The sequence below is a fragment of the Palaemon carinicauda genome, chromosome 37, assembly GCF_036898095.1.
Source record: "Palaemon carinicauda isolate YSFRI2023 chromosome 37, ASM3689809v2, whole genome shotgun sequence".
NCBI lineage: Eukaryota > Metazoa > Arthropoda > Malacostraca > Decapoda > Palaemonidae > Palaemon > Palaemon carinicauda.
The window spans coordinates 8,228,410-8,241,496 of record NC_090761.1 but is presented as its reverse complement, the minus strand read 5'-3'; the positions used below and the strand labels follow the sequence as shown (position 1 = coordinate 8,241,496).

Below are 13,087 nucleotides of genomic sequence, written 5' to 3'. Positions count from 1 at the left end.
TGCTAAATATAATGCAGAAAACCATTGATGGTACACTAAAGTAAATTGATCGTTACTGATCTAAAGGGTTGACGTTTGCTCGGACAGGATACGTTCTGATAAAGTCCAAACCCATACTTTACTGTTCTATTTAACAATCTTCCGGTATTGTACTTGCATTTAATTACTTGGCCAGTAGGCTTACTCTTATTTGGGGTGTACTGTACTATTCAGAGCTCGGTGTAACCCCTGAACACTGAGGTGGTAGGCCTACTTGTACTAGCAAATCCAGTACAAACATGTCACTAATTATGTGGACTTATAATTGTGTGTAGATTAATTTTGAAAAACATTACGAAAGATGAAACATATAAGAAAAAAAATAACACAGAGGGTGGGCCGTTACAACGTCGACGACCAGCCACAACTACTAAGTACTAAATGCTATCTTACGTCACGGTACGTATTTTGGTTTTGAACTTTTGATACGAATACAATACAAGAATACGTATTACGAAGATGTGAAGATGTGAATCATGTGATAACCACACCGGTTTCCGGTAGCTGTTGCTCAAGCCTCATATGCTCTTGTTTGGTAACGAACAGATTCAACTAAACTACGTGAGATCAGAGGGGTAATGTACATAAATTTAGACAAAGATGGCCACGATAAATAGTCCTGAAGAAATCCTCTGTCAGTTAAAGGAAAAATGTGACATTCTCTACCAAAAACATCGTTTTAAGGAAATTGAAGAAGTATATGATAAAGGATTGCCGCTGCTATTTGAGAAATGTTCGCAGTCCTCTGATTGGTAAATATGTTGATTTTGAAATAATTAGGACACTTAAATGTTAAGCAATTGAACCCCATATGTGTTATTTGGTTAGATTGTAGATCCAAAATTTTGTTTTTTAATTATTATTCTGTGGTACTTACTTTTACTTTTTACTTATAGGGGTTTATTTCTCGCCCTCCATCAGACACTTAAGAGTCTGTTCAGGCGGGCCTTGATGTGTGAAAATAGTATCTTTCCAATTTATATTTTGCTTTGTATCTTTTCAGTTATTCGCTAGCATTTGTATTCAGCCTTAACAGTTTTCAGATCAATATCATAACACTTTCCAAAGAGATAAGTCTTCAGGGTTTTCTTGAAAGCTGCCACATTTTTGCTATTCTTGACATCAAGTGGTAGAGTCGTTTTTTTTTCATTGATGCCACTCGAGGCCTTTCATGAGTTAATAGTTACTCAGCGTTACCTTAATGGTAATAGTACGATACTCTGCCTATTTGGTCTGTATTTTCCCTTGGAAACAAAAATATGAACCATGGAACTTGTAAACTTATTGTTTCTGTTTCACGTATCATAGTATTTTTGGTAAAGCATTATTTTTTTACCCATGCACTGCTCAAGGAACAATGAATAAGAACTGAATATTTTAGGTTGATTTAGGTAAAGTAGGTGTGTCCCCATAAGTAAGTTTATAGGAAACTGTTTGATTTTGAGGTTAGCTAAGTTAGATTAGTTATAACCTATATAAAGGGTAGAACCAAGTGGCTGTTTATGTAAACATAAATGGGATTTCCCCACCATTTTCTAGGGAGCTTGCTAGCCATGTCGTTTATCACCCTCATCTGGATTAATCTCCTTTCGGTTTCATTGTAGTGTATTACAGGGCAATGTAACCTAGGAAAACAACTACTTTTTCTTATAGAAAAAATTACGCTCTTCGTAAATGACACTTGTTCCTGTCGCAAATTAATAGTTTCAGAAGTATATATACATCTATATCCTCCAATAATGGGGGACCCCCAGTGGGAACTCGGGGTTTTGGGTGGGGAAAACATACTGGGGAATCGATATATAAACGTAAAACAAGCCTTTTCTTCTCTATACATTATCTTCTTGAAATTATAATAACCGGAGGAAAATACAAAACAGTATATCTGGATAAACTTTGGAGGCGCCGTTACAAAGATTGTGTCATGAAAAAATACAGTAACCAGTGCTGCCAACGTCCGATGTAGATCAAATGTTATTTTGTGACCTATCATACTACTAGGCTAGGTTAGGTGGGTTTGTTAGGTTCTGTGCCCTTTTTGTACTTTTTATATATTGAGTAAAACTTATGTGGAGAAATTATTTAAAATACATATGGAAATATCTATCATTACTATCTTTAGTAATGTCAGCGTGCCGTTGGTAACTCTGTGTACCATACGTCAATGTTGGTAACACTGTGTATTATTGGTAACGTTGCTAATGTTATCGTTCGTTCGTAAGAGAAGTGACACCGTGCAACTCAAAGTTATCCGAATTGGTTGATCTGTTTGTTTCCGATTGAAATGGACATCAAATTCGGTTAATTCACGTTATTTACTATAGGGAAACAATTATATATCGTTTCCCTAGTATGTTTTCCCCACCCAAAACCCCGAGTTCCCACTGGGGGTCCCCCATTATCGTAGGATATAGATGTATAAATATTTCTGAAACTATTCATTTGCGACGGAAACGAGTGTCATTTTTGAAGAGAGCGTAATTTTTTCTGTAAGAAACAGTAGTTTTTTTTCCTAGGTTACATTGCCCTGTAATTCACTACAAAAATACCAATCTTTCAATGTATTAACCCGTTACTACAGTTACCTAATCACTTAGTGGTCTTTGCTCGCTTCTCTGTTTTGGCAAGCAGTACATGCTTCGCCACACGTTTTCTGAGTGGGAGAGAATTTTTTTTTTTCACTTTATCTAGCTAAATACTTGCCGCATTTGTTCTTTGCTCTCTAATTAATCACTCGCCCTAATTGGTTTTAGCTCGGCCATGGCTCACTTCACTAGCAAGTGAACATTATCTCCTTGCCCCTCTTGTTTTGTTAAGTACTGTACTTACTTTGCATTGGGGAGACATTTGTGTTACTTCAATTTTCTATTTTATCACTGCCCTCTGTTGTTTTTGTTGCGCTGTGGCTTGCCTCATCATTTGTAGCTCGAATTGTTTGTTATTTGTTTCTGTACAAGTATCCCTAGGGTTATATTTTGGCTTAGGGTATGCATAGCCTAACTTAGAGGCCTAAGATTTTCAGAAGTCGACAAATAGTTCCCTTTCATATAAAATCATTATTAGGTTATAACAAATAATGTTTGACTTACTTTATCATCTTACATTACTGTATATAATACTTTAAAGTATGTTGTTATTAAAAAACGGATTTTGAGCGAAGCGAAAAATCAATTTTTGGGTAAGATGGCCATGTCGTCCTGATGGAAGTTCCTCTAAGGTAGCTTCCTAGGGTATATTACAACTACGGCGATATTCCCAGAGAATTTACCTTAAGGTACCCAGAATTCTAACTCCTGGAGCGAATATCCCTAATAAAAGAATCAGGGATATCGCAAAATATCAGCGGACGTATTCTTGACATGCCACATGGCAATCTGTACCCTGAACAGAGTTAACACTTCGTAGGGGTCAAATGGCAAGAAAACGAAACGATAAGAAAGGGGGGAGCCGTTCGTAAGGCATCTCTCCTCCCCGTTTCGTAAGCGTGCCCTGCGCCGCTCGCGGCGCCATCTGTATTCCTTGTAGCGATACACGAGGTGCTACAGATACTGTATGTAGGGAGGGGTCCTACAGCCCTTTCCCTTTTTTTTTTTTTTTTTTTTTTAAAGGAAAGGGGCAGGGCGGGTCCATCAGGACGACATGGCCATCTTACCCAAAAATAGATTTTTCGCTTCGCTCAAAATCCGTTTTTTGGGCTCAAGCCATGTCGTCCTGATGGAAGTGTACCAGAGCATTACTGTATCTGTGGATTCTCAAAACGTGCCGCACTCCTCAGAAATATTTCCCTTGTCAACTCGACTGAGAGACCTAAGATGTTACCGTCATACATCTTTTCACTAACCATAAACCATGATAGCGCTTCCTGCCCCCTACAGGGAAGAGTCCTACTAGACTCTGGGAAGGAACGAAGAGTACATATACCTATGTATGAATCACTGGCAAGCCCATATAGTGGTCTCACCCTATATGAAGTAAAGCATAGTCTGTAAGGAACTACAGCATCAAAAGGAAATATCGACCAACTCCATGGTCGAAACTGAGTTGGACAAAAGGTTTATATCTGTGTAAGAATAAACTTGCTGCCGCTACCGTCCTCTGAGAAGGATGGAGCCCTTTACACTAAGGAAAGTATAAACCAATGCAACAAGGCTTGCATCAAGGAACAGGCTATTATAGATATCCCCGATTAACGTACATAGGCTGAATGCTCAATAACTGATAAGAAATTGACATAGGTGAAGGAGACGCAAGGTTCCCGAGAACAAGTTTATTGACAAACAATAAATAGACATGGTTACCACAATTATATACATATGATAGGTGGATAACCAATAATTTGCACAAGTACGGTAGTAAACAGATATATGTTTATCTGAAAGAAAACAGAGTCACTTTTCACGTACCAAGGTATCAAAGTTAAAAGTCCATGTTACTAGCCACTGACATTAGCGTCAAAAACGCTCGGCACACGTCTGTACTTATGCTAAATTCACCTTAAAGACGGAACAGTCACTGTGGGCACCCGGTGCCCTCACTCCCAGTTATAGCACCGCATATAACTATACACTCACCCTGGAATTAATAGTCCCAATTAAATCCACTGTTCCTCGCAGAGTTAAACAGCAGGGTTAACGACGCAACCAACTGCTACCACAGACCTCTTTAGCTGCTCCACTTGCTTAGCATAGTGGCGAAAGAACACCCTGGAAGACTTCCAGCCAGTATATGAACGAAGGTGTTCAAAATCCATAAAGTTAAAGAAGTTTAAGAATGAAGCAACTTTCCTCGGATCATGACCTGCGGGTGAACTGTCGGGATCCGCTCTGCGAATAAAGTATGTAATTTTCGCCCTGAGTTGTTTCAAAGATAAATTCGAGCCCGATGTTTCTCCTCTGAACAGTTGACCCCCTTTGAAGTCTGAAGTTCTACGAAGATAGACCTTTAGGCATTCTACGGGACATAGAGATGCATCTTCTTTCAGAGGGCAGATTCTCCAGGGACCCCACCTGTTGGTGGGCAACTCGTTCTTAGCGAGAAACATAGGGTCCGGAAACAGGTTCAGTTCTCCCCCATCCAGGAACTGAACGCGGCCCTCATCTCTCGAGAGGGCTACAACCTCACTAACTCTGGCCCCGGACGCGAGTGCAAAAAGGAAGATAACCTTTTGAGTCAAATCCTTCAGTGCACACTCCTCATTATTCAGTAATGAGGCGAAATGAAGGACTTTATCTAAAGACCATGAAATAGGCTTTGGAGGAGCTGAAGGTCTAAGTCTGGCGCAGGCCTTCGGGATCTTATTAAAGATTTCGTTAGCGAGGTCTACCTGGAAGGCGTACAGAATGGGCCTTGTCAAAGCAGACTTACACGTAGAAATCCTGTTAGCTGCCAGCCCCTGTCCGTGGAGGTGGATGAAGAAGGACAGGCAGAAATCTGTCGAGATCTCATGCGGATTCTTCTCTTTGACAAAGGCCACCCATTTTTTCCAAGCAGACTCGTACTGCCTTCTAGTAGACCTGCACTTATATTCCTCCAGGAAGTCAATGCTGTCTTTCGAGATCCCGAACCGCTTCTTCACCGCTAGGGAGAGAAAATCATGAGCTGCAGGGTCCGGGTTTTCTGTAATGAAGCGTAGACAGTCGACTTCTGGACTCGCTGGGACAGAACTGGGTCCGGGAGTGGCAGAAACTTCAGTCGTAGTTCCAGAGCCAGAGGGAACCACACGCTGTTCGGCCACTTGTGGGCCACTATCGCTGCTACTCCCTTGAAGGACCTCAGCTTGTTGAGGACCCTCAACAGAAGGTTGTGAGGAGGGAACAGGTAGATCCTGGACCATCTGTTCCAATCGAGGGACATCGCGTCCACTGCTTCCGCCAAGGGGTCCTCGTACGGGGACACACATCGCGGCAACTTCTTGTTGTCCTTCGTCGCGAAGAGGTCTATCTGCAGTTCTGGGACTTGACTCGAGATGAAGGAGAATGATCCTGCGTCTAGGGACCATTCCGACTCTACCGGTGTAACCCTGGATAGAGCGTCCGCTGTCACATTGCGGACTCCTTGAAGGTGAACTGCCGACAGGTGCCACTTCTTCTCCGCCAGTCGGAATATGGCCAACATCACCTGGTTGAGAGGTGGGGATCTCGATCCCCGCCGATTCAGACATTTCACAACCACCTCGCTGTCCAGTACCAACCTTATGTGGATCGAGTGACGCGGGGAAACTTTCCTCAGGGTAAGAAGTACTGCCATAGCTTCTAGAAAGTTTATGTGAAAGGTCCCGAATAGCTTGGACCAGGTCCCTTGGACCTTCTTTCGATGAGAGTGACCTCCCCACCCTTCCTTTGAAGCGTCTGTGTGAATCGTCACTGACGGGGGAGGTGGCTGAAGAGGTACCGACCTCTTTAGACGACTGGCCTGAGACCACAGTCTGAGAAGAGAACGTAGCCGAAGCGGAACCGGTCTCCTCAAGTCCCTTCGCGCGTTTGATGCAAAGCTTCTCCAAACTCCGGCTGCATCCTTTAGCTGTGCTCTTAGCACCGGGTCTGTTACCGACGCAAACTGAAGAGAGCCCAGAACCCTCTCTTGTTCACGTCTTGATATCCTCTCGGAATCTAGAAGTCTCTTGACAGACCCCGCTATCTCCTTCCTTTTCGACATCGGGATGGAGAATCGGTGTGACACTAGGTCCCAGTGAATTCCCAACCACTGGAACCTCTGAGATGGAGAAAGACGAGACTTCTTTCTGTTGATCTTGAATCCTAGATACTCTAGGAACTGAATCACCTGTAGGGAAGCCTGCAAGCATTCCGCCCTGGATGCTGCCCACACCAGCCAATCGTCCAGGTAGGCTACCACCTGGATCCCTTTTAGGCGTAACTGTTTGAGCGCTGCGCTCGCAAGCTTCGTGAAGATCCTTGGGGCTATGTTTAGCCCGAAAGGCATCGCTCTGAAGGCGTAAAGTCTTCGTTGTAGCTTGAATCCTAGGTAGGGGGAGAGACGGCGACTGATTGGAACGTGCCAATAGGCGTCTGACAAGTCGATGGAGACGGTAAATGCCCTCTTGGGCAGTAAGGCCCTTATGTGTTGCAACGTTAACATCTTGAACTTGTGGTTCACTATGAACTTGTTGAGTGGCGACAAGTCCAGAATGACTCTGAGTTTCCCCGAGTCTTTCTTGGGAACACAAAACAGCCTCCCTTGGAACTTGATGGACTTTACCCTCCGTATCACCTTTTTCTCCCACAGTTCTTGAATGTACTCCTCCAAAACGGGGGTGGAGTGTTGGAAAAATCGAGGGCACGGGGGCGGAGTGCTGTACCAGCTCCAACCCAGTCCATTTTTGAACAGGCTGTGGGCCCAGGGATCGAAGGTCCAACGATCCCGAAAGTACTGTAGTCTCCCTCCTACCGGCATCACTTCACTTTGACTGCTGCCCTGCAGTCTTGCCTCCTTGGCCGCGACCACCTCTGGATCCCCTTCCCCTTGAGGGGCGTCTAGACGAGCCGCTGGCTGCTCCTCTGGGCTTTGCTCGAAAGGTGGTAGACTGCCCTTCGAACACCGGGTTGAATGCCGGGGATGGCGAGGACACGGCCTGTGGCACCCATTGGAAGGTGGTCGGGGCCTGGACTACCATCTGGGGCACCGGAGGCAAAGCCGATTGTTGCTGCTGCTGACGTTGCGGTCTGAAAGGCTTGGCTGGGCGGGGAGAAAACATAGATTTCTTCGTCTTCCCTTTCGGTTGGGGACCCTCATCGGGGGAAGACTTCCTCTTGAGAGACAGGCCCCACTTTAGGAGAAGATTCCTATTCTCGGTGGCTGCCTTGTCCACCACCTCCTTAACTACATCACTGGGGAAGAGATCTTTGCCCCAGATGTTGGATGAGATCAATTTCTTCGGTTCGTGCCTCACTGTGGCCGAGGCGAACACAAACTCCCTGCAGGCCTTCCTCGCCTTGACAAAGCTATAGAGGTCCTTTGTCACCGTGGCCAGATGGATCTTGGCCACCACCATGAACATTTCATGGACCATAGGGTCGCTTGCCATTGTCTCCATGGTTGTCTGGAGAGACATCGAGGCTGCCAGACGCTCCTTTGTCTCGAGCTCCCTTCGCAGAAGGAATTCAGACAGCTTAGGGAGGTTTTCGCCGAACTGTCGACCTGCGATATCGGCGTCCAACTTCCCAACCGAAAAGGTAAGATGGACGTCCTTCCAGTCCTTGTTGTCCATCGGCAAAGCTAAAGACAAAGGCTTACATTCCTCCAAGGAGGGGCATGGTTTGCCAGCCTCGACTGCCTTCAGAACGGCCGCGAACCCTTTCTGCAGAAAGGGGAAGGCCCTAGCCGGAGAGGATACGAAGGAAGGGTGCTTCTTACTCAAAGCAGCAACTTTCGAGTTCGAGAAGCCCCTCTCCTTCATTGCAGACGCCAGCGAAGCTTGAGCCTTGGCGTGATCCAAGACGATCACCTCCTTCGGTTCCGTCTCCTCCTTCGAGGCCGGTTCCTTCTTCAGACGGACGTAACAGTCCGGATAGGCCCCTCTGCTGGGCCAGAATTCCACCTCCTCAAGGGGAACTGAACCCAGCTTCTCCGACATGACGATCTTCCCGACCGTCATCGGCATGTGCTCGGCATACTTCCACGGGTTGGCATCCGAGCACACAGGAAGGTCTTTCACGTTGAGCTTTTTCGGAGGCCCACGTGATGCTGCAATCCTCTGCATCTGTAGTTCCATTGCAGCTGCCTTCTGATTGTTCTCCTTCTGCATTTGCTGTATCATGCCAACAATAGAGGAGAGAGCTTGTCCCAGCTCTGGTGGAAGAGCGGACGAAGTAGAGGGGATAGGTTCAGGGGCCTGAACCGGAGCGTCCGATGGCACGGCATCCTCTTCCTCCACGACGTTCGGATCTTGATCCTCGTCCTCGCCCCCTGCGAGGAGGTCCTCTTCCGCCCGTTCGGACATGTCCGACATCTTGTCATCCAGCTGAATGTCTTGCATGGCATCCGCGACTTCAGCATCCACGGGGATCTGGACGCGAGGGATCTCCGGCCGAGGCTGGGGGACGACAGCGTCAGCAGAAGCCTTGGGAAAGAGGTACGCCCTCATCTTCTCACTTGGAAGATAAGGTCCAGAGGTATTCTTTTGGAAACCCCTTACCCAAACACGAAGCTTCTCCCTCGCTGCATCCCTTGACTCCGCCGACCTAGGGGATTCAAAGGCCTCAGCTAGCAGGTTAGTACACACTGAACATACCTGAGGGTCCCAGTAACGGAGATCATCCTTGGAGGCTGCGCAAGCCGCGTGCCTCCTACACAAATCATGCCCGCAGAAGTTCTTACTGCGGACGTTGCAGAAGACGCTACCGCACTTCGGATGCTCCTCCTGTAAAAGAAGAAAATTTCCATGAATATCAGGTGAATTTCAATTCACATGTATATACAAGCATGTACAAAGTTTAAAGGAAAGACACACACTTGTGTTTCCCACAGAGTCACTTGCAGTAGCCTTCCAGCAATTAAAATCAAATGGTTAGTCTCTGCTAGAATAACCAAAGTAAATGTTTCCCAAGGGAAATAGGTGTAGCTCACACCTAAGGTGAGACTTTAACATACTGGCTAAAAACAGAAAGAACTCTCTCTCCAACTCTGTAAGGCAACACCAAGTGACTGCACAAAGCAACACAAGCATGTTAGAAAATACAGTGTTGTAACCTACTATATCGTAGCCTCTCCCCACAGTATATGCTATACAGGGGATACTGATACAGTATATGGGGTGGCGTGCCGGCTGGCACTCGCCGGCCGGCACCCCCCACAGGTAGGTCTCAAGTATACGACTTAAGAACTCTAAGGCGGCAGAACTCTAGTTCCGATGTCTGTGCCGGCCGGCAGTGACTGCCAGCCGGCAGCTACACTAGGTGGCGCCCGGCTGCCGGCCACCACTCCCAGTGGCCAGCAGACAGGGCGAGGTAAAGGCCGGCCGGTAGAGGTAAACAACCCATGCCGGCCGGCAGCCACGCTAGGTAGCGCCCGGCTGCCGGCCGCCACTCATAGCGGCCGGCAGACAAGCGAGGAGACCGGCCGGCAAAGGCATGTAGCCATCGCCGACCGGCAGCAAGAGAACTAGAGAACACCAACTGCCCGGCTGCCGGCCACTAGGCCGGCAGTCGGCAGAGTACAACACACAAGAAGAAAACAGAATGGGTGCCGGGCTAAGAGGCTATACTACCTCAACGCCCAACACCCGAAAGAGTGCTGAAAGGAAGGGGAGAATCTAATTCAGGCTTCCTAACCACTGCCCACTGGATCTACAGACAGGAGTGGATGAGGGACCAAGGGAGGACCGGGCAGCACTCAAGGTAACAGGTCCTCTGCCGGCCGGCAGGGAACCAAGTCAGCTCCCCATCCTAACCTGTGCTAGGTACGGATGTAGGAAGGCAGACACTAATGACATTACGGAAAGGACAGAAGGGAAGGGACAAGAGGGTCCTGTCCAACCTTGCACTGGTTAAAGATCACCCACGGCCAAGAAAGCCCATCTCAGCCTAGGGGGGAATCCGGGGAGGGAGGCCGGCAATACTTGCTGCCTCCCTATAACCAATGCAAGGAAGGTATTGCTATTCCAGGGAAAGGGACACACCCCACACCCGGAACAGCAACAAGGACAAGTCTGAAGGGTCACCGAACGAAGGGATCATAGCTACAGAAACCTTCAAGAGTGACCGAAGGAGGCTAAACCTCCTATGTCTGTGTCAGACAGCGAGGGAGACTCTACCCCAAGCCAGACCAACACAGACTCAGACTTAAAACACTGCTGTACTGCCCCTCTCTGAACCAGACAAGCTGGAGCAGGAAGGTACAGTACCACCCCAATATAGTTGTATCGAAAGTTAATTCAGATAAACCACTAGGGTTAAGCCCAAGGCTTAAGCAGAGGGAAAGGGTTTGCGTGCCTTCCCCGAAGAGAAGGGAGCAAACGGGGGGAACAAGAAAACATATCAATAGCCTAAGACAACCTAGCCTAGGCACTGGGAGAATCGATTACCTAAATCACCGAAACTCACTCATATACCATCTTGGAAAAAACTCAGCATAAGCTTATATGTATAACGTTGCCTAACGCTTCAATAAAATTTAAATAATCACACTTGGAAGACTAAATATCATGCAGGAAGTACAAGGGCCAAACGACTAGGCTACAAGGTCTAGCGTAGGCCAGCCTAGGCAAATCCTTCGCCAAGGCACTATACTACAGCATCATAAAAGTATTCCTAAATAAGCTCAGCAGATAAATTTATTAAAGCGAAAAGGGGGCTGGGAACGTCGCTCTGGCTAACCAAATAAATCCTATCTAGCGAGCGACAGCGTCCAGGACGCCTCCAGCAGGCAACAGCTCTTGTATCAAAGATAACTTTTAATTACTTTAAATTTTACCAAGAGCCTACATTTATACATAAAAGAAATGGTACTCAACTTATCGGAAGCAGAAGAAGTTGGAGAAAGCATATTAGCTTGAGTAAATCCAAGATTTTGGTAGAAACACAGGGAAAACACAGAGTTGTATAGCTACGCAAAAAGGAATACAGATGGCGCCGCGAGCGGCGCAGGGCACGCTTACGAAACGGGGAGGAGAGATGCCTTACGAACGGCTCCCCCCTTTCTTATCGTTTTCGTTTTCTTGCCATTTGACCCCTACGAAGTGTTAACTCTGTTCGGGGTACAGATTGCCATGTGGCGTGTCAAGAATACGTCCGCTGATATTTTGCGATATCCCTGATTCTTTTATTAGGGATATTCGCTCCAGGAGTTAGAATTCTGGGTACCTTAAGGTAAATTCTCTGGGAATATCGCCGTAGTTGTAATATACCCTAGGAAGCTACCTTAGAGGAACTTCCATCAGGACGACATGGCTCGAGCCCAAAAAGAAACGTACAAGTGCCTGTAGGAACGCACTACATTTGTGTAAATACTACCATAAATGTACAGGTTATTTTAGTTTTGTTACCTAAATTTATGCTTAAAACTTACTGTATTTATCTACTTCATAAAAGATTTTGGTTGATTTAAATAAAATGTAGAAAGTTAGTTTACGGGTTTACTGTATTTTAATTACGGTTGTTTGAACGAAAGAAGTAGTGTGTTGGCCACCATTTTTATTCCTTTGGTTCGTCACGACCGACGTAACTAGCTGATCAGCTGAGGCATGACACTCTGTCTGTCTGTTCTATATCACACAAAGCACACTAATTGCAGTTAAATATGTAGTACTGTACTGTACATCACATTTTACTGTAAATATTAGGTAAAGTACAATAAGCAATAGAATCACTACTGTAAATTATGTGGTACACTATGACATCAGAAGAATAAATTTGATTAAGAATATGAAGTACATGGTAGTTTACTTTACAGTACATACAAAAAGATTATTTATCATGATAAAACATTGTGAACCCATACATCTATACACACACACACACACACACACACTCTCTCTCTCTCTCTCTCTCTCTCTCTCTCTCTCTCTCTCTCTCTCTCTCTCTCTCTCTCTCATATATATATATAAAAATATTACACAATGCAGTTAAATGTATAGTACAGTACATTGTACTGTACTCTAAATATTAGATAAAGAAAATAAAATACTGTACCTGTACTGTAACTTACGTTTTTAAACCATTTTCTTTCGGTGACAGGATATGAAGGGAGACAAGTTAGCCGACACTTGGAATAACTTGTTGTCATCTTATAAATCGTACTATTTGTTGACCGATTTACTTGCTATGCATTCGCAATATTTGCCATCTTCTCACTGGTATCTAGTTTCTTGATAATGGCTACAGTACTTTCATTTCCATTGAAGTGGCTTGCCATTTCTTTATACTATAGTGCTACCACTATCACCGCTAATCTTGGGCTTCGTTGCACTCATCAGCAATCTGCTTATCAGCCATAGTTTGTTATTTTAATTTATGGGAATAAGGCAAAAATATGGTGGGGGTAACACACGGAAATAGCTACAAAGATCACAATAGCAAACGCAATGGATTTTGAA

The 13,087-nt window shown here is 45.5% G+C and overlaps 1 protein-coding gene across 1 annotated transcript in view; it reads left to right on the top strand.

The window, feature by feature from the left end:
* The first annotated feature begins 476 nt into the window (after positions 1-476).
* LOC137629434 (uncharacterized) overlaps positions 477-13,087 on the top strand; it is a 124,588-nt gene continuing 111,977 nt past the window's right edge. Inside the window, exon 1 of the mRNA XM_068360682.1 lies at positions 477-791. Coding sequence (XP_068216783.1) covers positions 640-791 — 152 coding nt within the window. The 5' untranslated portion in view covers positions 477-639. The remainder of the gene's footprint in view (positions 792-13,087) is intronic.